Source organism: Punica granatum, chromosome 7 (assembly GCF_007655135.1).
Source record: "Punica granatum isolate Tunisia-2019 chromosome 7, ASM765513v2, whole genome shotgun sequence".
Taxonomy (NCBI): domain Eukaryota; kingdom Viridiplantae; phylum Streptophyta; class Magnoliopsida; order Myrtales; family Lythraceae; genus Punica; species Punica granatum.
In genome coordinates, this window is record NC_045133.1 from 17,173,569 (window position 1) to 17,198,832 (window position 25,264).

General features: G+C 39.3%; 4 protein-coding genes and 1 long non-coding RNA gene across 7 annotated transcripts; 1 reads left to right on the forward strand and 4 right to left on the reverse strand.

Annotated features, from left to right (window-relative positions):
* The first annotated feature begins 5,562 nt into the window (after positions 1 to 5,562).
* On the forward strand, positions 5,563 to 8,936 carry LOC116212759 (probable glutathione peroxidase 2). 2 transcript variants are annotated; one of them, XR_004157914.1, is made up of 7 exons: positions 5,563 to 5,891; positions 6,770 to 6,846; positions 7,522 to 7,583; positions 7,718 to 7,836; positions 8,025 to 8,192; positions 8,309 to 8,408; positions 8,712 to 8,936. XR_004157914.1 is itself a non-coding variant. In XM_031547439.1 (7 exons), the coding sequence occupies exons 1-6, from the start codon at positions 5,697 to 5,699 to the stop codon at positions 8,336 to 8,338; spliced, it is 651 nt and encodes a 216-aa protein (XP_031403299.1). In that variant the 5' UTR covers positions 5,563 to 5,696; the 3' UTR covers positions 8,339 to 8,346; positions 8,712 to 8,936. The 2 variants fall into 2 exon arrangements, 1 of the variants encoding a protein (XP_031403299.1); XM_031547439.1 differs by having other exon boundaries at positions 8,309 to 8,346.
* A 104-nt stretch (positions 8,937 to 9,040) lies between these two features.
* LOC116212757 (pentatricopeptide repeat-containing protein At1g03560, mitochondrial-like) lies at positions 9,041 to 11,982 on the reverse strand. Of its 2 annotated transcripts, none has more exons than XM_031547438.1 (2): positions 10,060 to 11,982; positions 9,041 to 9,521 (listed from the first exon to the last, which is right to left on the reverse strand). In XM_031547438.1, the coding sequence occupies exon 1, from the start codon at positions 11,913 to 11,915 to the stop codon at positions 10,164 to 10,166; it is 1,752 nt and encodes a 583-aa protein (XP_031403298.1). In that variant the 5' UTR covers positions 11,916 to 11,982; the 3' UTR covers positions 9,041 to 9,521; positions 10,060 to 10,163. The 2 variants fall into 2 exon arrangements, with proteins under 2 accessions (XP_031403298.1, XP_031403297.1); XM_031547437.1 differs by having other exon boundaries at positions 10,022 to 11,981.
* A 528-nt stretch (positions 11,983 to 12,510) lies between these two features.
* LOC116214442 (two-component response regulator ORR26-like) lies at positions 12,511 to 14,752 on the reverse strand. Its single transcript, XM_031549847.1, has 6 exons — positions 14,602 to 14,752; positions 14,168 to 14,329; positions 13,599 to 14,033; positions 13,347 to 13,471; positions 12,723 to 13,226; positions 12,511 to 12,621 (listed from the first exon to the last, which is right to left on the reverse strand). Exons 1-6 carry the CDS (start codon positions 14,750 to 14,752, stop codon positions 12,511 to 12,513), a joined length of 1,488 nt encoding a protein of 495 aa, XP_031405707.1.
* A 3,523-nt stretch (positions 14,753 to 18,275) lies between these two features.
* LOC116212760 lies at positions 18,276 to 19,881 on the reverse strand. Its single transcript, XM_031547440.1, has 2 exons — positions 19,362 to 19,881; positions 18,276 to 18,727 (listed from the first exon to the last, which is right to left on the reverse strand). Exons 1-2 carry the CDS (start codon positions 19,825 to 19,827, stop codon positions 18,648 to 18,650), a joined length of 546 nt encoding a protein of 181 aa, XP_031403300.1. The 5' UTR covers positions 19,828 to 19,881; the 3' UTR covers positions 18,276 to 18,647.
* Positions 19,882 to 22,335: 2,454 nt separating this feature from the next.
* On the reverse strand, positions 22,336 to 23,593 carry LOC116213003. The gene is made up of 2 exons (XR_004157978.1): positions 23,244 to 23,593; positions 22,336 to 22,526 (listed from the first exon to the last, which is right to left on the reverse strand). It is a non-coding gene; the product is annotated as an uncharacterized LOC116213003 (long non-coding RNA).
* Between the last annotated feature and the right edge of the window lie 1,671 nt (positions 23,594 to 25,264).

Consider the following 25,264-nt stretch of genomic DNA (forward strand, 5'->3'; position numbering starts at 1 on the left):
ATCTCTGGTCCTTACAATGGAGAAGAAAGAACGGAAGATTTCTCATATTGAAAATGAAGAATGTATTCTGAACTGGCAATCATGTTCATATCATTAATGCTATAATATTAGATTGAACTTATGGGGGAAAGAAATTTGACTTGAACTTATGCATAAATTTTATATGATGATATTGGTGTTTCCTCGTGGCATTCTTCGCGTTTTAGATGCTGCTTACTCGAGAGCTGAGATAGGAACATTTGCACAGAAGAAAAGATGGATATATATTTCCAGTTTCAGTCCGGGCTTTCGATTTTGCCATAAATCTTCGAGTCTTCAACGAGTTCTGCCCTAATTCTTCCGTTCCGACCAGCTAGCTTTCTCCGAGCTTCGATTCTGAGCTCTAACTGCTACGATTGAGCTTCTTACTGGATTTGTATCTCTGATTAGACTGATTTCCTGCAGAGAAATGGCCAAATAATTCTCGTTTAGTTTTGAACTTCATGCTTTTTCCACAGGTGTTCTTGGTGTTGTACAGGCAGGATTACGTAGCTATAGCAAGTTTTCGTACGTGGCTACTGTTATTTATAGAAGTTCTATAACGATAAGACCTCAAGTAACGATAATTTGTGTTTTTATGACTTATTGTTGATTTGTTGGTTTGTGATCTTCATTTAAATGAACAATGATTGATTTTTTTTGCTTAGGAAAATATGCTACATATATATATAGATGTTTTTTTTTTTAATTACAGGTAGAATCTTACGATTCACGATTCAAATCGCAATTCACGATTCTACGACCCTCGACCGATTTTACGTAGAATCGCGATTCTGACAATCTTGGCTCATATTACATGATTATTTACTATCTATACATAAATTATTCCCATTTTCATATGACTAGACTGCATATTTGTTTGCCATAATGATATGTACTTCTTTTACAATTTGTAGCATTTTATCATGTCTGTTTAATAAATAAAAATATAATATATTTAACATACAGTTTCTTTATATTTATATTCATTGGCAGATCATATGTGTTAATTTAATTTCGGTCAAATAAAAAAAAATAAAAAAAATGCTGCTCAACGCGGTGCCAATCAGTAACTGATAAGTGCAAGGCGTTGGGTCCAGTCTTTGTTTTCTTCCATGATGCAAGTCATCCCCATTTTATTGATTTGATCGGTGTTGAATACTTTATTTTTTTAAGGGAATTTTTATGTCTAATGTTCGATAATTTTACCGTTTTCTCATATCTATCACGTGTTTTAAAAATTATTCAAAAAAACTTATGGTTTACAATTGTATCAAATCTATTACGCTGTAAATTTGTCTGTCAGTGAAACGTAAGTGGGTTTCAAATCTATCATATGATTTTAATTTTTTTCAAATCTATTCTATGATATTATTTTTTTCTCAGACTATTTCGAGCAAAGGGCCATAGTGACAAGAGTGGGCTCACTTACTTTTCACGTCAGAATACTGTTAAAATGTTGATGGAGAATTGACGTTAGGATAGATTTTGAATTAAATGTAAATCATGAGCCTTTCTGACTATTTTTTTTCGGTTATAAGGGAGGCCCATGGACCTAGTATATTGAAATTGAAATTCTAAATATCTAATAAAGGGACACGGGTAGTTCGAACCTGAGATCTCTTGGTCACCAGGCGAGAGGTGCACCACTGTGCTATTCCCTCTCTTAATTCCTGATTAATTTTTAAACTATACGATAGATTTAATAAACGAGTTATACCATGAATATCTAGTGTAATAATTTTTTTTGAGCTGGGGCCCAGGCCCAATTGCATTCTCTAGGATTACTTCGTTTGATACAGAGAAAAATTATTGAATAAGAGATGCATTTCTAGATCCTGGGTCAAGGTCATAATGTAGCGCAACAATTCCTTCACTTCCATACTCTCCCTGTTCCCAGAACTTGATCAAAGAACGAAACAAGAAACCTAACATCGGAATTTTCGGCTTGGTGGAGCGAATTCATCATATTAAGCAAATCGTGAAGTCACTCTCTAGAGAAACGTCGAAGATGTTAACAGGAGTCGCGTACCTGCTCTCCCCAAAGGTTCATAGACATTACTGACTTCACGCACATGAACTTGTGATGAACTTTTGATAGTTAAAGGGATTTGTCATGAATTTATTAGTACATAAAATAAAATAAAATCCCACGGAGGACCAAAGGCCTTTGACTTGAAATAAATTAACTGTGAGAAGAAGTCAATAGTTAGGTCTGACTTTGGGTTTCATATTGTTTACAGTTTCTGACATTGCAAAAGAAAGAGTTGGAGATTATCTTTTGGTATTGGTTTCGTATAGGTATAATACAGTAATGCATGTTTTCACTGTTTATTAAAATAAATCAAAATGAGCATGATAATTTATAGATTTTAGGTTCATGCTTTCACTGCTTATTAAAATAAGCCAAAATGAGCATGATAATTTATAGATTTTAGGTTCATGCTTTCACTGCTTATTAAAATAAGCCAAAATGAGTATGATAATTTATAGATTTTAGGTTCGATACTCACTATAAAATTACCAATGATTCTTAATTAGATATTACATTTTTTATTTCATTGTGCAAAGGCCATTAGGTCTTTCTTGTAATCGGAAAAATAATAGCTGAGTTGGTCCCTGTACTTTTATCTATTTAATTTCATGACAAATCCCTCAACTTAAAAAAAAAATCCAATTTAGTCCATTCAGTAGAAAGTCCAGAGGATTGAATAAAATAGTTTCCCTGCTAACATTTCGATGAGGATCATTCAGCATTGATCTAACGCAGGGAATACTAAAATTTGCAGCATGCCAAAAACTTTCAAGCAGGCGGGTCATTATTTCCTAGCGCAATGCGCATGATCCAGGAAGTAGTTGTCTCAAGCATGTTCCGAGTATTGTGAGAGGTACGTCTCTTGTGCAGGAAACGATCTCCAACCAAGAACATGGACTTCAAAGTTCTTCGATTAATTTTTCATTTTTTTCCTCAGCACAATGACGTTGGTCGTGCTCTTGGTGAGTTCCTTAGAACTGAGATCTTTTCCAATCAGATTAGCCAACTTCTCATTGTAGAGCTTGTCGATGATCTCCTCCCTAGACGGCGCTGAATGATTGAGCCGGTGAAGGACTTCATGCTTTTCGCGAGCTTCCGTCCTCTACTCCATGGAATCTCTTCTTCTTTGGTTTCTTCTTCATCTCCCAGCTTTCATTTCTGAGATGCCTCTCTCCAATTCAAATTTCTCAATGACTTCCAATGCGAAGGATCCTTCTCTGCCAACTTTGTCCTGCAGTTCCCCTTCCGAGCCGTGTAGTAGGGCATGTCTAGGATGTCTAGCTTCTCTTCCTCTATGAGACCCTGGGAAGAGTAAAAATTGATCAGTTTATACTAATAGATAATGATTTGCTCAGTTGTTACAAAATTAAATCCATGCGAGACAACGTTGAAAATTGGAATGATTTGTTTCAATCCATATAATATATACGTATACAACATTGCAAATCTCCAATTGCTAGAGGACTAATTTTAAAAAATCCGTACTTATTAGTCCGCTCTAAACCTGGAGCACTAATACTGCATACTAAAATGAAAAGAACATGCTAATTGTTCTGATATCGATTTAAAGAACTTTAATCAAACCATTATTCTAATCATGGGGTAATCTGCTACAGAACAATAACATGGGAACGGTCTGCTATAAAGATTGGAAAGAGAAGTCTAACCAGTTTTAAAGCGAAATGAGTTCCCAATGACACTTATTGTTGTAGACATGGAGGCCCGTGGATACAGTGGTAGCCAGAGGGCCGGTGAAATGGCCGCCGCCGTACTGGAAGATTGCTATTGCAGAGCTTCTATTTAACCGCAGTCGCATCTGCGAAAGGAGAAGAAAGCAAGATTTTTTGGTAGAGAAGAAGCCAAGCTCTTGTGGTGCCATGGGGGAAACGAAAACGTTTAACGAGAAAATACGAAAGATGACTTTAGGGAAGAGAACAGACGAAAAGGGAGGAATATTGTATCGTGGTGGCCAGAGGGTCCGCAGCGAAGTATTATGAATAAGGTATGGACAAATAGATAAATCTATCGCAAAAAATTAATTACTTCTAATAGTCGAGAACACAATCAATTTTGAACTAAGAGTTTTCAAATAACTTCTCATGGGCCTTTGTCGGATTTTGCATATTATAATAGATGTATCCATAGTTGGTGGTAAGCAAAAGTGACGTGATTTCAAATTACGAGTATGCAACTGGCACAAATCAAATTTTAGCAGATAAAATTGATACTAATTAAAAAAAATTTAATGACTAAAGTGTCTTTTTCCCTATATTATTATTATTATTATTATTATGATCATCATCGATAACATAAATTTTGGGAGCCAATTGTTGGCTTCCATGATAGAATTAGAAACCTAGGAATACACGATTACAATTGCCCTGTCGGAGATCTAAACTCATGGAATTCGCATGGGGAGGCTTCACATATGGACCTTGTTTCTTTCGCTTCTCGACAACTTAGTCCCTTTGGCAATTGGCACCTGAATTTTGATTTGTAAAGCTTGCGTAAGTTGTTACTATATTCTAACCTCGCACTCTTTCTCGGCCCCTGCTGATCCCTCGCTGAACTCGATTGACTATCTGAAAGATAAAATCAATCATTTCTTTGTACACTCTCATTGTTAAAGGGATGAGATCTCCCCGACTTTAATGCTTGTTGAATAAACAAAAGTATAATAGTTGTTATTTGGATCTGATGAGAAAAAAATATGGATGGAGCAAAGGAGCTGGATGAGCACATAAGTAATGTAACGATTTTACTTGTTTATGATGATTGATGACTAAACTGATCATAAAAGTCGCAAAGGGCCTTGAATGTCCAAAACCCAAAAGTGGGAGAGTCAAATTTGAAATATTTCCCCTATTTTCAATTTACCATACAAAGACACTTGGCAATGCATAGTTGGTCCACACCCCTCGTTTTTTTTTCCTCAGTTACGAGAGAAACGCATGAGTCTAGTAAAAACCACGCTCCGACATAGGATTTTAGTAATTTTTGCGGTTTTGAACTCGTTATTGAATTTCCTATTTTCTCGAATTTTTCTGGAATTTTCTGAATCAATTAGTTTTTACCCTATTTTTGAATAAATATGTATGTCTTTGCAATTTTTACCAGAAAATCAGTTGTTCGGGTCAAATCTGATCGTTCCCAGAGATGAGGTTCTTCCCAATCTAAGTCATATTTGTAAATTAGGTATATCCGTAGAAATTTTCGAATATGAATTTGAACCTTAGTAAAGGAAGAGATAGATGTATTTTTTTTTTTCGGTCTGAACGCTAGTATCCGGTAGCCTAATTGGGCCCCGACTAATCCAGTCGAGCCGAGTTGGCCCACTAAGGGGTAAAGCTCTCCCAACGTAAATTTTCTGCATTAGATAGATGTAATTTCACAATGAGAATCGAAAGGCGAAAATTTTCCGATTGCCGAACAGAAACGTGTGACACTTCTCCATGCCCTACTTTTCAGTTCACACCCATCATGTCTAATATTTAATATTCGATCAGCCCAACTGCCGGCTCATACACTCAACCGTTGGCATTAAGTGGCATTTCCCCAACAAATCAGTCTCAATCTCTTTCACTTGGCAAGAAAGAAACAAAAACCCAAAGCAATAGCTTTGGTTTTGTAGGTTGTCTTCCATATGAGTCAGCTTCTGATTCTTGAAATCTTGGGAATTTATATGACATCTTGGAGATTTCTCAACTGGGTATCTGTTATCTTTCTGGGTCTTGCGTTCTTGTACTATTCTTACACAAACCCGTCTTCTTCGGTGTATCCTAAGAGCGGTAACATGGCGGAGGAATCGCCCCAGTCCTTGCACGACTTCACTGTCAAGGTTAGAGACTGTCTGTTTCTTCTAATTTGTTCCGTTTATTGTCTGGCTTCTGAGATAATATGGGACAAGGAAGTGAAAAGCTTCGGTTTGGTTGATATTGTCAGATTAGTTTGAGCTATAAGTGATATATGGGTTAAGTCAAATCTGCTGTACAGATGTTGAACTTCTAATTTGAAGCATTTATATTGCTGTTACATGCATATGCTTTGCTTGATCCAAGATTGTTGTTCTATGGGCAGCAAATATTACATTTTTGTGTGTTTGTGCTTGAGATCTGATGATGTAAAATGTGTCGACAACTCTGGTGTCAATTTCCTATCCATCCAAATCCAATTGTTTCGAAAATGTGGTCCAATTAGAACGAAATGTGATGCGGTTGACTCATCATGCGGGTCCAGGGGGGCTGACATGGAAACGTCAATCCAAGAGTTACTGTCCGCTTTGGGTGCATCCGTGCAGCATGCACGGTTTGTCCTTTGGGAAAGGCGACTCTTGGAGGAGACGGGTGCTCTTGGGCATTATGAGCTCGCCAAGACCTCTAGATGCGAAGTTAAATTTGACAAACAAATACCTCAGTCTGTTATAATTTCTCCAACTCTGATGAAATTTGGGAAAACAATCATGATGGTCTTTTAAAGTTGGAATCAGACCTTGAAAATAGAAGGGTATATTCAGAACCGTTGTAAAGAAATCCCTGTGAAAACTACTATTAAACTGAGATTTGGTCCTCGAATCTTCCGAGATCATTATCTGTTCCGAGTTATTTCTTTTCAGGCGGTAATTTCTGTTTATATGAATTCTCTTTTCATGAAGTTGCACTTGCAGCTATTTTTGCTTGGCAACATCAGTTGGAGAAGCCTAATTTGCTCTGATTGCAGGATATTCGTGGGAATGATGTCAGCATGAATGACTACAAAGGGAAGGTTCTTCTGATAGTGAATGTTGCTTCAAAATGGTATTCTCACTGATGTAACTTTGCATTTGTATTTGCAGCTAGATTATGTAACTCATTCCTCTTTTCATTGTGCTCGTGTTATGTATATGTGTATTTTACAGCTTACTCATCACAATGACATAAATCATCAAGGAAACCATGCAGATTTGCACGCTTTGCATGGGAGCATGTTTTGTAGGTTCCTAGTTTTTGGTTTTCACTTCTCTTGGAAAAGATTAAACATATGTGATGATGGCAGTTCACTAATACCTTGAGCTTGCAAGAAAATTTGGGTGTAGAATTGAAATGATCAGTAGTAAATCTGCAAAAGACTAGTAGTTTTGGCCTTGTTGGGACAAGAGAAAAGTCTCCTTGGCTGTCCTTTTATTTTACGAATTAATAGAAGATGGGATGCGATCTCATCTTAACGGAGGAGTGCTAAAACAGTGCTATTTTTCCATGATACAAACTTTCTCTACGAGTTTTTATTTGAAACCTTTTTTATGATACTTTGATGGTTAATGAAGTTCCCTATAAACTCATTGTGGCAGTGAAGTGTTATAAGTCTTTGTGCATAAAAAAGATGCAGTTGATTTATGATTTTATGGTTCATTGTCTTATTATAATGAGATAGCTAGAAGTTCTATCTGCACGTGTGCCATGCTCTTAATGTGTCGCATTGATTTGCATTTTCAGTGGTCTCACCCACTCGAACTACAAGGAATTGAACATTTTGTATGAGAAATACAAGGATCAAGGTTCATCACTTGCTCTCATAAATTAATTGCATTCCTGGCTTTTTTATTTTGTCCCTCCCTTTTCTTTTCTTTAACAGATTGTTCATGATTTTGCTAATTACTCTACATACTGAGGTCATGTTGGGCAATGGCAGGACTTGAAATACTTGGATTTCCTTGCAACCAGTTCGCTGGGCAAGAACCCGGGAGCAATGAGGAGATCCAGGAGACTGCTTGCACTATGTTTAAGGCTGAATTCCCAATCTTTGATAAGGTACTGATATTCTCCAGTTTTCAAGCACACATTTATCTCTAGTGAATTTAGCTCCATGAGAAATGCATGTGTGTTCAAACTGCATATAGTGATTCACAAACTTTGCATAAATTACTTTACTCAATATTCGAGTTTAATGCAGCATGTAACCTCCGTTATTTAACAGTTTTATCCCCGTTCTTTAATAGGTTGAGGTGAATGGGAATAATGCAGCTCCTATTTACAAGTACCTGAAGGCACAGAAAGGAGGATTATTTGGAGACTTCATCAAATGGAACTTCACGAAGTTTCTTGTTGGCAGAGACGGGAAGGTCGTGGCTAGATATGCTCCCACCACGTCTCCTCTTAAGATTGAGGTTTGATTCTTCTTCTTTCATGATTCTGAATGAATGTGTTCGGGAATCTTTTTGTTCATTCTGCTGAATTCCTTTTTTCCCTTTCTTTGTTTTTTTTTTCGTTGCTCATTCTACAGAAAGACATACAGAACCTGCTGGCCTCTTGAGATATAAGGTTCTTTTTTCCTCTGAAACACTCTGGTTCTATTAACTGGTACTACGTCGACTTAAACAAAGGCAAGCTTCCTTTCCTCTATGAGAGAATGAAAGTTCCATCACCAGAGAGTATTGAGTGGTTCACAATGTTGCAATAACATTACTAAACAAATACTACTACAGGACTCGTGCTAAGAGAACCCTCGTAGGGTAGACATTTGTTGCTAGTTAACTGCTGGTTTCATATTTTCGTATCTGTGTATTCCCATCCCGAGAAATTTAAACAGTGGCGGAGCCTTGTTAAGAAATCAGTTGCCAGCTTATCTATATTTTTAAACTTGCAATTTTACTTCCATTTTGTGATGGTTCCTTATCATGTTGCAGGAAATGGAACTATGGGTTCGGAAGGAGTTGCTCCCTCTAGTCCTGTTAATGGTGTCAACAGAAAATAAGAATTCTTAGATATTATACACTGTTAGAGCAACCGATCATACTGTTCTTAATCGATGTGGGAATCGCATTTCAATTTTATATTTCCTTTGGTATGATGACTCCTACAGCCAGATGAATCCTGCATTTGAATTTTATGTTTCCTCTCTTATTGTGGCAGTTGAATAATCCTTGTGAAAACAATTAGAGCAAAACTCAGAAGTATTACAGGAAAACGAAGAGACTATAATTAAGAACTACGTTTTCACGGAACATTTTCAAACTTTAGTCAATTCACGATCACTTATGATTTACAAATTTAAAGAGCTCGATATCCATGCAAGATCAATGTTAATGTGAACATTAACAATTGCTTAACATTACAGCAGATAGTTCAACATTACAGCTGCTAGTTTACTATTCTAGTAATCAGCTTCCCTTTTGCTCTCTTTTTCCAGTCCATTGCCCTCCTTCCATGAACTTGCGTCAGTTATATATGTCCAATGATAATGAGACTTCAAGACCATCTTGACAATCTTGTGTCAACCTCATCCCTTTCCTTCATCCATCCCGAATAAACTTCAACCAAGTTGCCTGAATCTGAATGCCTGGAATTTGACTCTTGGCCCCATTGTTAGTTGGTAGATCAAACACGAATTTTGCACCATGGTCTCCAATCGTTTAGACCAGGTAGAACACTTGATCTTTCTGTTCTCTTCTCCCAGTAGGAAGACCATTATCTGCCACTGATGTTTTCTCTTCGATCTGTCGAAACCATGCCCACCAATAGTGTTAACACATATAAATGTACATATACATGCAGAACATCTGTTTATTATGCACCAGCAATATCTGCAACACGATCAAAAGGATCTAACAAGAAGAAAAAGAGGTCTTGGTGCAGCAACACTCTCAGCCATTAAGAACTATGATGTCAAGCTCGATTCTTATCATTGGATTTATTCTATGTCCCTCCCCTATCATCTTCTAAGCCCATGTACTTGTACCCGAAAGAATTAAAAAAAAAAAAAAACTATAATTGCATATTGCAACATGCTAAAGCTCCAATTCCCACACCACCAATCAACGAGCTTGACATCCAGGGTAACATTACCACTAAGAACCCTTCTACAAATCTCTCCCTCCACATAAGTCACAATGAAGAGAAAGATCGGGTAAATTTCTGGTCTTTTTGCTTCATAGTTCGAATACTATAACTGACCCTACGAAAGTGCAAAAGTAGATTGTCAGTTTCATTGGCCTACCTCAGTGTCAAAGACCTTGCCAAGATTTGCCAGTTTACCTTTTCCGAGTTGTTCAAGGAATTGCATGTACAAATTTATCTGCAGGGCCAGAGGTCCTTGGTCCTCATCTAAATCTTTCTCCTGTAATTGCAGACATAGCCCTTTAAGTTTCAGTATTTTCCAAGGAACCATTTTTCTGGACTTCATCAATCTTGTCAAGCAACTCCCGAGCTATTTGACCTTTCCCGTGCTTCTGAAAGGCACACTCAAAAGCATCCAACACGTAAACTGGTGGACAGAGACCCTTCTGAAGCATCTCTGCAAACTTCTGGTACGCGGCCTCCAAGCGACCCAATTTGCAGCATTTAAGCAAAATTTGGGATTCCACCTTACCTTGCAATTTCATCGACAAATCAACCCGCCCGTTTTCTTTCAACAGTCGGTCAACTAAACTATAAGTGTCAAAATGAGGGGAAATGCCAGAACCCAACATTTCGGTTAACAAGCTATGAGCCGATTCCCATTTATTAGCTCTACCATAGGCATGGATCAATGCAGTGTAAGTCACGTTGTCAGGTTCACACCTCTTCTTCTTCATAATCTGAAATACCCGTTCAGCTTCCTCTAATCTTTCTTCCACCTTGCATAGCATTGAAATTAGACAGTTATAGACCCTTAACTTCGGGTTCAATCCTGATGAAAGCATTCTTGCAAACATGCTAGATACTTCCTCGACTAATCGATTTTCACATAAAGCTTTTATCACAATAGAGTAACATTCTTCTAGGCAAGTGAGCCTTTTATTCTCAAGAGCGTCTAATACTTCAATCACTTCCGATAGTCTACCCAATTGACAGAGCTCGCCTACGAGCCGATTGATAACAAACGCACTGGGCAACAAACCTTTTTCGTAGACCGCCCAGAAAACAGCTAATGCTGGCTCTAAGGCACCAGTCTTTGTGACTACATTCGGCACCAAAACCACAAAGGGTCTACGAACATTATTTACTCTAATTCTTGAGATAGCCCCCTCTTTTGAGCTAAGCAAACACAGGTCACCTATGAGAATGTTCACAGCAGACCGGGTTGGGACTACACCTGCCCGTCCCATTTCTTGAAAGATTTCAAGAGCAGACTCAAGTCGACCAAACTTACAAACCCCAACAAGAACATTACTGTACGAATACGTATCGGGAGATTCAATCCTCTTAAAGATCGAGAGCGCAACATCAACCAACTCCTCCGAGTTTTCCTTCTTACACAGGACATACAGCATGTTATTGTAAACGAAATTATCAGGCTTGCACCTAAATGACACTTCCATTTCCTCGAACAAGCACAGGGCCTCCTTCACCCTCCCCTGCCTACCCAAGAACCGGATACAGATCGCAAACGCCCGGCATGAAACCTGCCCCTTTTGCGACGAGACAGCAAGTAAGAGGCACTTCATGTCATCGAAAAGCTTCCTTCTGCACAAGAAATCAACCACATATTCCACCACCGAGTCGTCGAAACGGAAACCCATCTGCGATCCAGCCCAAGAAAAGAACTCCAATGTCCTAACCCTACCCAAGAACCTGTAATTCCTCAAGACATCAAGAACCAGGGGAGAACTGAGCCTGCCCTTGTAATCTCTGAGCAAAGAATCGAAATTTGACGTTTCAACGCCCTGCCCACATAGTAAGGAGCAGATTGTGCTCGCATCGGGGGAAGGGGCGGCCATGATTGCTGAAACAGGACGTGGGGGAGAAGATTTTGAAGTGGGTCTTCTGGAATTTGGCTTCGAGGGACGAGAGTGTGGATGTCGGGTCGTGAAGAAAGCAGTGGATACCGAAGAATGGAGCAGGAAAGGTGCGAGCTTTTCGACGAAGCTCGGGGCGAGGGAGAGATCGCCATGCTTAGCTCTGCAGAGCATGAGGAAGATTGGGAGCAGCAATCAGTTCGAGAAGACCACCTTCACCGGCGTTCTCCGTTTTCTCGCTGGAAGGATAAATTATGGAAAATTTGATTTTCAGCCCCAATATTTTACTTTCGTTTTTTTTTTTGCATCCTGAATTTTCTTCTATCCCATCGGACACCCTAAATTTTAAATTTTGATCCCATTTGGCACTGCTGTCCCAAATTCCACGGTGCATACTGGGACGGTCGAAATCAATATATAGAGTTTACAAATATTTTGTACTCGTAAATAATCATATTTATGGTTTGTATATTCTATTATAGATTAAGGAATTTATTATTGATACAGATTAAACGCAAGGAAATGAAAATTGCCCACTGGTAAAATGAACGAAGACATCTCATAATAAACCTTTATAAGGAGGGGTAGGGAGCCAGACAGCATCTTGCTTCAACTTTTTGCAGAATCTTTTTTTTTCCATTTTTCAATAATCAGTCAACGCTAGATTAGACTATACAATTGTCAACGGGGGAAGACGACCGATACGTACAAATACTACTAACTACAATTTTGGAAGATCATTTCATGAGCCAATTGTTCTCATAATCTCTCAAGCAGCACTTAGCGTACGTTCCCATGCATTCTCGATCGGTCCCTCGCTCCAGTTCTCGAACCAAGGCAGATCGTCAAGATCATCGAAACTGAGCTGTTGTGCAATGTCCTGCATGGACAAAATCCATAGTAAATTTATCTGAATAGTAAGCTAACATTTATTTCAGTAACTCAATGAGAAATTTGGACAAAATGAGATGACTGACTTACCTCATCTAGACTCGTAGCAGCTGGGACGAATTGACAATGATCGATCGCGGGTGAGAAAATAGTTGACTGGTTGATCGAATGCGGACCTGAAACCAGTGGCTGGTTTTGATTTCCAAAGACAGAGGGAGGCCCGAAATGCAAGTTCCCCGGAGCAGCTGATCCAATAACATGGCGGGGGCTTGAGTTCCAGAAATTAGGCAATTGATTAATCTGGTCAAGCGGCAGTGTGAGCTGCCGGGTCGTCATCGGTCCTACTGGAAGTGGACCTGCTTGTTGGCCGATCGAGATGTAGTTGTCGGGTTGTTGTATTGCTTGACCGATTGAGAAATTCTGAGAAGAGAGATAACGAGTAGGAGCAGGATAAGGAGCAGTTGGAGCAGGAGGATATGACGACTCGATTGACAGAGAAGAATACTGGCCCGGGCTTGAGTAATTCATCGTGATGAGGGGTCCATTCTGTAACTCTGACAATTGGCCTTGCTTCTTCTTGCTCGTCCGATGTTTCTGCAAGACAAAGTTCAATCATATTCATTGTTAAGCTTTCCGATGGTTGAACAACTAAATACTAAACTGATGTGCATATTTAGAACTAGAACTTAATTAGCATGATTAATTCAAAATAACCTGAAGGTGGCTGGAGATGTTTTGTCGGGTAAGACCGGTAACACCCATACGTCGCAGCTCATCCAGAATCTCCTTCGGAACAGCTTGTTCTTCTGATTCATCGTTTCTGAATCGTCTACCCGGATCTGAATATAGGATCAACATGTTAAAAAACTGATCGAATAATTATTATTTATAGAACGTGAATAATTTGGAGATAATAAGTAAATGCGATCGAGATGATGATATATAATTCAAAAGATTCATGCGTACTTTTTCTTTTGTCAATCCTGTCGATGGCCTCGACAAACTTTTGTTGGAGGTCCGGTGTCCAATGAACTCGTGGCTTCTTCGTGATTGCTGCAGCCGATGCGGTGCCGATACTGTCATTTGATTCATCCGGTTGATCCTCGGCATGATCCCGGCCCCTCTTCATCCCCGAGCTTCCTTCACTCATTCCGAGTGCTGCTGAGTCATGACCAGACGAGGACTGAATCGGGGAGTCCAATCTATCCCGCCGATTAACTTCCGAGACCGCGTCATTGTTAACGATGACACCCTCCTTCCTGTGTAGCCTAGAGCGAAACACGTGAGTCCATATCAACTTCAAGGTCTCGTCTCGAATCGGCTTGGTTAAGAAATCGCAAACCCCCTTCTCAACCCCTCGCTTCAGAACATCAACATCCATGTCTTGGCCTCCGGAGAACACTGAGACACACGCAAGACACATGACAAATAATATATTTAGTATATGGGTGTATGTCCGTGTGCACATCATGCATGTATACGTATTTAATTAAATATCGCGAGGAAAGGAAATTCTGATGAGATGAGAGACTCACAGAATATAACGGGAAGGTCGTCCGCCTTCTCCATCGACTGGATTGAGTCAAGGATTTGAAAACCATCCATGTCGCCCATTCGGTACTCGATCAAGACGATGTCAAACCTTTTCTTCTCTAGCAGCAAAGACGGTGCATCCTTCGGTACCGTGCACGTGGTTACTGAAAGTTAAAATAAAAATCCAACTTTTAATAAATGCAATAATACGCCGATTGATTAAGCTTTGATATATATAATCTGGAAAAAAAGGATAATATAAAACCCTAATGTCCGAGAGGGGATAATATCTCCTTGGGGGCGCACGCGTAGCATCCCCGAAGTTCATCAGTAAGGGGCAAGTGATGCAACACTGAAATATTATTACAATGTTGTTTCCGGTATCTATATGTTCGTTAAGCGTAGGGCGGTTCAGGGAATTTATGATATTACGTACCTTCGTGCTTGCATATCTCTTGTAGGGCTTTCTTCAAAGGTTCGACGCTCGCAGGATTATCGCCCACCAAGAGAACCCGCAGACCCGTGGCATCAAACTTGGCTGGAGATCGCTCCAATGTCTTCGCAAGGCTTGATTCCTTCGACGACATCGTGAATCTCGATAATGTCGACACCGACCCTACTGCAAGTTTGTCTTTTGCAGTGACTGATCAGGGACCAACAAGAAGAAATAATGCGACAAGACACGACGCTGATCGAGAGAGAAGTGGGGCGAAGATCAAGAATGGCGGAACGTGGGAAGCTTCTAATTTCACCGAACAAAGTAGAAAGGAAATTTGTGATTGGGAGTGTGGTGAGAGATTGCTTTTAAAATAATTTCCTCTTTGATATCTACTGTTAACTCATATATATATATATATATATATATATATATATATAGGGCATGGCATATGAATACAGTTGTAGATATTTTGTTTGACCAATTTGACCGTTGGTGGAAAAGGAAATTTCTTGTCTGACGCGTCAAGATCACGACATTGTCTCGTGCTGCTCTCCCCCGGCGAAAAAAGAAACTGTGAATTAGAATGTTTTGATTAATTATCTCTCTTAATTATAAACAAAAAGATTAATTACCTCTCTTTATTTTCTTTTTCTTTTTCTTTTTCTTGAAAAGAGCCCTAACACTTTTTTTTTTTTTTGAGTCGAAAAACCCTAACATTATGTTTGGGAGGTTTTTTGGGAGGGAGAGGGGACGGAAAGAGAGGGAGAGGAGAGGAATTATATATTGTACTATAAATTAATGGATTATTAGTTATTCAATTTGCAATTATGTATTCATGTCACTATAAGAAGGGGGAGGGAACAGAGAGACCAAACAAATACCTTTGCCTCAACTTTTTGCAAAATCTTTTTCCCATTTCTCGATAATCAGTCAACATTAGATTAGACAATACAATTGCCAATGGCGGAAAACTGCCGAATACAAATACTACTAGAAACAATTTTGGAAGATCATTCAATATAAGAACTGCATATATAATTTCATGAGCCAATTGTTCATGTTCATGTAATCTCAAGCAGCACTTAGCGTTCGTTCCCATGCATTCTCGATCAGTTCCCCAGTCCAGTTCTCGAACCGTTGCAGATCATCGAAACTGATCTGTTGTGCAATGTCCTGCATGGAAAAAAAAAATAGGAATTAGTCTCCTTCCATATATAATAACTTTGTTTAACTGGTGAAACTAATCAATCAAATAACTGAATTAACTGTCCTGTATATATGTACGCTTAGGAATGATGAGTTCTCCTGTCGGAACAGAAGGGAACATTCAGGTCAAAAACTCAACTAGCAATTTGGACAATAATGAGATGACGACTGACTGACCTCATTTAGATTGTAGTGGCTTGGACTAACTGGCAATGATCGACCATGGGAGAGAAATTAGTTGACCGGTTGATCGAGTGCAAACCTGATGATGAAATCAGTGGCTGGTTTTGGTTTGCAAAGACAGAGGGAAGCCAGAACTGCAGGTCTGCTGGAGCTGCCATTCTGATTATATGGTGGGGCCTCGACAAACTTTTGTTGGAGCTCTGGTTTCCAATGAACGAGCTTAATCTTTCAGAAAACTTCAATTTGTAGAATTTCTATACACTCCTTCAGGGATCCAATGAATTTCTATATGTCGATGCTGTTGCTCAACTGGAACTTCATTGGATCTCTGAAGGAGTGTAGAGCGGATTGAAGTATTCTGAAAGATTAAGATCGAAGGGCGATGGCCGGATGGGTTGGTTTGACACTATATATCCCGTGCCATTCGAGCTTCACCACAGTCATTTGGTGCCCTTACAGTCATTTGATTCATCGGGTTGATCCTCAGCACTACCCCGGGCCCCTCTTCATCCCCGAGCTTCCTTCACTCCTTCCATGCATTGCCCAGTCATCAGACGAGGACTGGATTGGGGAGTCCAATCCGCCCCGCTGAGACCACGTCATTGTTAATGACAACGCCCTCCTTCCTGAGTAGCCTAGAGCGGAACACACGAGTCCATGTCAACTTCAAGATGTCGTCTCGAATCGGTTAGGTCAGGAAATAGCAAGCCCCCTTCTCAAACCTTCGCTTCAAAAATATCAGGGGTAAAACAACGTTCCACCATCAATCAGAATAAAATCTCAGCAGCGTCCATTCTATGAAGGCAATATCAAGCAATTAATGACTTGTACGTGACAGAGGTCGGCTCGATACCTCTTCGAATCACAGCATCAAAATTAGACTCTGCTTCAGAAAGCATCCCATCCTTACGAAGCGTGTCCACTATCATGTTGAAGGTTCAAACATCAGGCATGACGTCCCTTTGGAGCATTTCCTTCAGCAGGGTTTCAACCTCCTCCCTTTGTCCTGCTGAACTCGTTCTATCATCTTGTTGAAGAGCTCAAAAGCCTCCGCCAATCGTTGTTCCTTGCAAAGGCCCTCAACTACCGTGGAGTACGTAACCACATCCAGCTTGCAGCTTCTGCCCTTTCATGCTCGAGCAATCCACAGGGCGACAGATGTCTTGCCTGTCCTAACCAAGCCCTTAATAATGGCTCCACAGGTGAACGCATTAGGCTCAAACCGTCTGTCCTTCGTAACATCAACTAACCACACCGCTCCGAAAGTTTCATCACAATGCAGAGCCCGTTGACGAGAGTACTCAATGTTACCAAGTCCGGTTTAAACTCGAGTTTGAACGTTCTGCCCATTACAGCTAACCCGAGGTCCACCTTCTTCAAACAGCAAAGACAATTGATGAGAATGGTGTGGACATGACAATCCGAGCGGATCCCGATCTTTTCCATCTGTTCAATTAGCCCGATAACATCAGCATAGTGCCCCATCCGGACAATGATCCCCCAATAACAGATTAAAATCAGCAATCGAAGGCAAGGGCCGGAATCCCATCATCGTGTCGAAGCAAGACAATGCTCGACCAAGGGTTCTAAAGCCATGAGTCTTGCACTTAAACCTCATCTCATCCAAGAACAGCTGAGCCTTCTCCGCCTCAGAAATTGCAGTTTCCGAGCAGAAATCATGACAACAGAGAGATGAATGAAGAAGACTATGGTTACAATGGAAGAGAGGGCTGCTCCCGAAGCCCCCGACGGAGTGGATGGAACCCTTCTTCTCAACCACAGCTCCATCCTCTCTGAGCTCACCTCGGCTAGAGTAGGCATTAGCTGAAGAAGAAGACGAAGAAAAATAAAGAAATCACATTTCACTCCTTGAATTTTGGTTCTGTGAGACTTTCCGTCCCCCAACTTTTTACATGGAAAAGTCAGCTCCCCAAACTACTAACACAAGGAATATTGAGCTCAACCACATAGACTAATGTTGCAACGAAAATGACACAGCATAGTTCAAAATCTTTTGTATAAATTTCATGAGACAGAATTGCTTGAAGGCAACCTGCAGCTCTAACCGCATCAGGAAACTCCGATGCAGATCATGAAATTGAAACGAAGTCTTTTTTCGAAAATGGCTTGAACTGTCGGGTTTAACGGTTTATGTGTGGATCGAATCAACTCTCAGACCTACTCATACCTAGTGTTTGGTCAATTTCGAGCAGGAACTGCTTTTCTTCTGCAAAGCCTGGCCCATAGCCGGGGTAGGACCTCGTTGTCATTCCGAAAACAGGTGAAAAAGCAATGTGAAATGCGAACACATTCATTCCCACAAGAAGTAATTCTTTCTTATTTACATGGAAACATCTTACCAGCACAAAACCGATACATAATAACATATGAAGAACAAAATCTGGTTCTTTGTCAGTCTAAAATGTTGTCATTTGCATTCACATCTCCTTCAAAAATTTTGAAACCCAACACCAGTGATCGAGGGTGTGGCGCGTCTTCCCAGAGGTCTATAGATCCGCTGCTATGGACTCATTCATGTGAGTAGGGATATTCACTAACAAGGTGAAGTTGGTCCTCAGTTAGAACAAAGAAGGGCACATCCAGTTCTCTTCTAAGGAATTGTAACGATGATTCGAGAAGGGCTTTGGCAATCCTTAGCTGCATAGTCGAACCGTGCATGCCACTACCTGTGCCCAAACCTTGAGCCTTGCCTTGACTGCTTCCGGATGGTCACCTGACCACAATTATAGGACAACAATAGCAGTGGTAATCAGAATCGGTGCGAATGCTCTATTTTTCGCTCCTTATTACCGAAAATGAAATAAGAGTCCATCGCTGGGAAGCGTAAATTACAGAATCGTATCGTATGATCATCAAGCCATCAACAGCACTGCTAATGCCCCAGAGTTGTCCCTTACCCTAAGAATATTCTCATACTTGATGTTTTCACCTCCGAAAACCACTGGCAGTGCAGTTTGCCGGCCGAACCACATCTTATGATAAATAAATGCTGATTTAAAAGAACAGTGGATTGAACTGCAAAGATTTTTTACTGAAAGTAGCTGATGAAAATTGTTCCCCGACCATCAGTATAAGGTTTTTGCAGAATACAAATACAAATGGTAATCAATAAATTCAGATCTAAAACAAAACACGTCTTTTATTTTATTCTATCCATTTTTTTTTCTGGTGAGACCGTGGAAGTTCTCGGCCTATTGGCGGAGTTGTTTAATCCCGTTCTGGCTTCGGTTTCACCCTCATCACGAGGAATAGAATCCCATCTTTTAGCTAAATAAATTCTGGAAAGCAGAGACCGCTCAAAGTAAGAAAGATCAGTACTTCTTTCATAGAAACTGCAATGGACTCACCAGGGGCAGAGATCCGCCAGCTAGCAACGGGGCTCCACACTGCCGGCACCGGGGAAACCTCCGGCGACCGGCCCTGCTGCTGCTGCTGCTCATCGAGAGACCTCTGGGTCATGGAATAGCAGAGCTCCAGAGCCGGCAGGGTGTTGCACAGCTCAGGAATCTCATCATAACTGAACCCGAAACCGAGATCCAGGCAGCCCTTGAGCTCGTCGAGGTCATCGTACATTAGCTCTTCGTCCTCATCATTGACTCTTCCTCTTGGCTCACCCCCACGTAGCCTTCTAGCAGGACCTGGCTCCTCTTCCAGCAGCCCCTGTCTACTCTCTTGCTGGTGAGTCTGTCTCATGCTGTTGTTTCCTCGCTCGTGGTTGTCGTCGTCGTTCGTGATGAAAGGCCATTCCTCGTACTCAGGAGGAATCTCTGCAGGGATTGATTGCTCTGATTCGGAAGAAGACCCCATCAGCATCTGCTCTACAACCAGGCGTGAGCAGGTGTCATATATAGATGGAAGAAGAATCTATTCCATATCGGCTTTGCAGCAATTATTGTAAGGTTATTATTGACGTAAATCAATTGAGATTGTGTAAAATATTCACCACGTGTATGTCGTTGTCACGAAAGGGACACGGACCTGCTTCGATCGATAGTGCGGTGTATTCATTTTCGATTCGATTCTCCACGCTAGCATATTACGGGCATCTGTTTACGTGTCTGACTCGCATTTACAATAGCATATGGACTTTAGTTTGTATAGCATGTATGCTCGACATAGATATGTACACCTCTCACGGAAATTCATCAAGGAAAACACCAGATTACGTGTAGATTAGAGCGTGCAATAATAGGTCGAACAAGTTAAAGCGACACATGCATTTTAGTCACCAAAAACAAAAAGGGAAAGAGAGAAAGGAGTCCGCGTAATGACATACGCTCTCGACTAAGAATCAAGAGGTTCCAAGTTCGATTCTCAACTTGTGAGACTGTGTCTTTTTATGTAAATTTCTATTACCTTGTATAAGGTAAATGAATCTCCCCTATAACAAAAAAAAAAAAGAAAAAAAAAGAAAAGAAAAGACGTGAAAAGTTGGATTGAATATATGCCAGTTGTATACAAAATGGCTCATCATATGGCAGTGGCCCACGCACCAAATGAGTCATGGATCTATTTTAATTTTAAATAGCCATATGATATGCATGGGGGAGTGCAACGTATGTCTTTACATAGCCACATCGGATATATAGGACGTGGTCCAATTTATAGGTGTGGTTGTGCTCGACCGAGCTTGAATTTCGACTTACTAGCTCAAATTACAGTTCAAAAGACCTATCAAATTGATGAACGAAACTAATTCTGAGAAGGCCATTCGATGAATCTTGATTTAAATTCGACAGATTTCTCCAAAACTCCTCCAGTATTTCGACCTAGCCCGTTTGTCCATCTAATTCGACAGCGTTGGTATATATATGTTTATAAATTTACATATAGTTGATGGATTTTCTCTACCATGTTGAATTGGAAATCATGTTTTACAGTATTGTGATATCTTTCTTTTCTTTTCTTTTCCAGTGAAAGTATTGTGATGTCTTAGATGATATCGCTTTTCTTTTCGATAAAAAAATTATGATATAATTGTTCGTTCATAAGGGACGCAAGTGAGCCTAGAAATAAAGGGAAAAAGAGGATATAATTGTTCCCAAACCCACGTTTGGTCGCGAATTGGACTCGGAATGAATTTCGACTTCTCACCAATTCCATACCGATGGGGATATGCAAAACCCCCAATTTTATCCGAATGCAGTTCTGACTTATAAAGAATGGAGTAAAAAACTGAAACACCACTAACGTGATTTTCCTTAAACAAGAGTCTCGAGTTGAAGTCTTGCGAATAGAAAAAATCTACGTTGGAAGAGTTTTATCCCTTAGTTGGCTGACTGGTTCGACTGGATTAATCGGAGTCCAATTGAATTTTTAAATACCATGATTTACACAAAAAAAACTGAAACACCCAGATGGTCTCGTCACAGAAAGGCTATAGAGCGAAAACTAGATTACCACGGGGACGACAAAGAGCCTCTCTGAGAGCTCATAAGGCTCGCCATGAGGCTAGGAGCTCGGGCGACCTCGGCCCGAGGTCACCCGAGCAGATGGCGATTCCCGTCGAGGGCCTGGCGACCTCAGGATGAAATTAGATATCCTCCTGGCTTCATATATTATATACCAGCTCCATCCCATGCCGTATTATTAGAGTCTCCAAAGCTCAGCCTTCACCATGATCTCGTAGCCAACATTTTGTACAAACTCTCCTAATCGCTGTCCTTTGTATAATTCCTCAATAATGGCAAGTGCTACTGAAGAGTGAATCCCACGTATAAGGAGAAAAACCACTGCCCGCACATTGAATGGCGAATCGAATCCGCTGGTCTCACGTACATGTCATGCTTAATGACCTTCTCCAATTGACTTTTTTATATCATGGAAATATTCGTGCCTTTTTTATTATTTATTGAATTTTATTCAAAGAATTGGGCTTTGCCCCTCATTGAAAAATAATATGTTTTTTTAACTAGAAACTTTTGTTTTAGGGAAGAAAGGGTGTCGTCCAATGAGGCATCACGTGTCATCTCTCTAGAATAAAAGAATTTAAATAGAGTTGACTCTGTTATTTATTTATTGGTTGCATTAGAGTTACGGGTGTCCGTTTATAACTGGAAAATTTTTCTTTAGGTGCAGGGGCGTAGGGTAGGGCAGGCCAAGAGTTGGTGCCTGTAGTTAGTTAGTGGTGGGGGACCTACCATGTGGGTTGATGTAGCGGCTCAGTTAGTTTTGTTTTATCTGAAAATCAACAAGCACAAATAAAAAATTTAATAGGAAATTTATCCAGTGTTTTCAGAACTGAACCGGACATCGAACCGGCCGAGGTATGGGGTCACGGGTTTATGAGTTCAACCGGGGTTCGATGGGTCGGACCGCATATTTAATTATAAAATAAATAAATATTTATTATTTAAAAATAATAACATAAAAATTAGAAATATATTTGAAGAACCTTTCCTCAGTACTTTTCTTTAGCTGTTTCTTTTCTTTTCCTTCCTCCTTAGTCCCTCCTTCCTGAATCAGTCATGTTTCTTTTTTTTCCTTTTCCCTTATAGAGCTTTAACGCAGCACTAGAACCAAAACAACATGTTAGAATCAGCATGGCCGTGTCCACAAACCAAAAACCAACCATGATGCATGTTCGCTATCAAGAAAAACCAGGATAAAATCTTTGACAGTAAATCTATAGAGTTAATTTCGGCTTTTGCTATTCAGCAAAAAAATTTCGGCTTTTGCATGTTACAACGCCAATGTCCGAGGTCACAAAGTCTAGTCTTCACTGAAATATTTTGAATTCCGAGAAAAAGAATTTAAAGCCAAGTAGAAATCAAGTTAAAAGTGGGAGAGCAATAGAAATCGAGTGCTCATCGACAGTTAAGAAAAAGAAGGAGCAGGAAACACAGATCAATAAACACCGCCATCTACGAACTGAGAACAGATCTCATCGTCAGTTCCTTCCTCTAAAGATCTCAGGTGATAAACATGCTTAAATCTCAGTATGAGCCGAGCAATATTCAACCCATCGTTTGCAGAAGCAGACCACTAAAATGAACAGAACACCTCTCAGTAAGTACACTTAATAACGAGTCAGACCCCTAAAAGGTCAGATCTCTCCGAAACACACCATATGTACAAATCTCACGGCCAACATACAAACACACAACGGGAGTTTCATGCCGTATGGCCGTGATTGAAATTCAACTTCGTCAAACAATCCTGTGCAGTTTGCACAAAAGATTTCACGGTTTCTCAAACCAACCTTAATCGAATTTTAGAGATCGACCTACCTTTTCGACTACTGAAATTCAGACTTTCTCCGTCCTGGGTGGGCTCACTTTAGAGGAAGAATCTTCTGGAGACTTTGGACTCTACCGCTCGAAGGAGAAGAGGAATCATGCGAATCTGCGATGCTCGAGCTCGAAGCAGAAATCGGTGATGATGAGCGATGACAGTCACTGAACGGAGAAGTGGGAAGAGTGAAGATGATGAAGAACAGAAGAAGACTAGGGTTTCAAGATTCAATTCTTGCTCATTTTCGATTCGGGTCGAGGGAATTCGGTTCGGATTTCCTTTAAAAATTACAAACCCATGAACCGGCCGGTTCGAATGGGTTCGATGGGTTTATCAAAAAACCGGCCGGTTTTTTAGATTCACCGGTCTATTAGTGCATTTCCGGTTTTTAAGCTAACCGGACCGGATAGAGGTCCGGTTTCCGGTCCGACCGGTAGAACCGGCCGGCCCGGTCCGGTTCTGATAACACTGAATTTATCTTTGGGCACAAAAACAATAATTATGAACTAGAGTTCAAATCTTTGCATTGCACGGACTTACTTTTAATAATTATTTTTTAGAATTTTAAAAAAAGATTTATTAATTGGAAGAATTAAGAATTTCAAGGAATGATCTTAATATATTAGGCATTGTTAATATATGGTACATTCTTATGATTAGCAAATTTTGATAATTTATATATATTATTTTTTAGCCGAAAATAGTCTGATATCTATTTTATTTTGTATTGACTTAATTTTTTATTTTAGGATTATTACAAGTCTCTTAGGCAAATAAAATTTGATGACCATGTGAGTTGTCAAAATTTTTTTCTTCTTATATGAATATAAGTTTATCTAATTGGTAATTTCTGCTATTTTTTTAGATTAATAGTATTATATAATGTTCTTTTAAATGCTACATAAAGTGATCACATATAGAATTTTCAAAGCACAAATTTAACAGAATATACAAACTTTGAATTTGCTATATTTTAACTATTTTTTAATTACAAAAATTAAAAATGTTCTATTGGAGAAGGACAAAATTTAAAATTAATTATTCCTATTGCATAAACAAAAGCACGTTTATTATTATTCGAGTAAGTTTTACGACAAGTATAAATATTTGTATATATAAAACGTTTGCTATATCTATAAGTATTTTTTTAGTTCTAAACATTAAATTATTATTTTTCTAAATATTCAATTGCATTAACTTAATAGCATTGATTACTGCTCAAGTAAATTTTACTTATATATAGATAGATAAATTAGTAACTTCTGAATCTTTTCTAAATTAATAGTATTACATAATGTTATTGAATGCTACATAAAGTCATATATATAGACATTTCAAAACACAAATTTATCGGATTTCACAAACTTTTGTTTTTGCTAAATTTTAAGTATTTTTTAATTCCAAAAATTAAATTTTTAAAGAAGTACGAAAATTAAAATTAATTATTCCTAATCTTTAATTGCATAAAGTCAAGCACGTTAATTAATATTTGAGTGAGTTTTACTATATGTATAAATATTTATATTTATAAAAATTTTGCTATATCTATAAGTAAATTTTAGTTCTGAAAGCTAAATAATTTATTATTTATTTAATTGCATCAACGCAATAGCATTGATTACTACTCAAGTGAATTTTACTAGTGATGAGGATTGGACACGTGAAGATGAGGCTGATGCACAAGAGCTTGGAAATCATGTGCGTGAAGATAGAGCTGATGCACAAGATCATGGAGACTTGCATGTGTCAAGTGGACCAATCACATGAGTAAAGGTAAGACGGATCTAATAAGTTATGGAGAGCTTGATTGCTAATCATAGAGACAAAGATTTAAAAGCCTTGAGCGAGATGGATATTTTCGGACTAAGAAGTTTCTAATTCAGTTGGGTCTTCAGAGTGCTTTAATTAATTAACTTATAATGAGTTAGTGGATAGTCTAACCCAAATTGGAATAGATACATAAGGAAGGTCGAGAGAAGTTGAAGATGGAATAAAATTAATGCCAGCTATTCTAGGT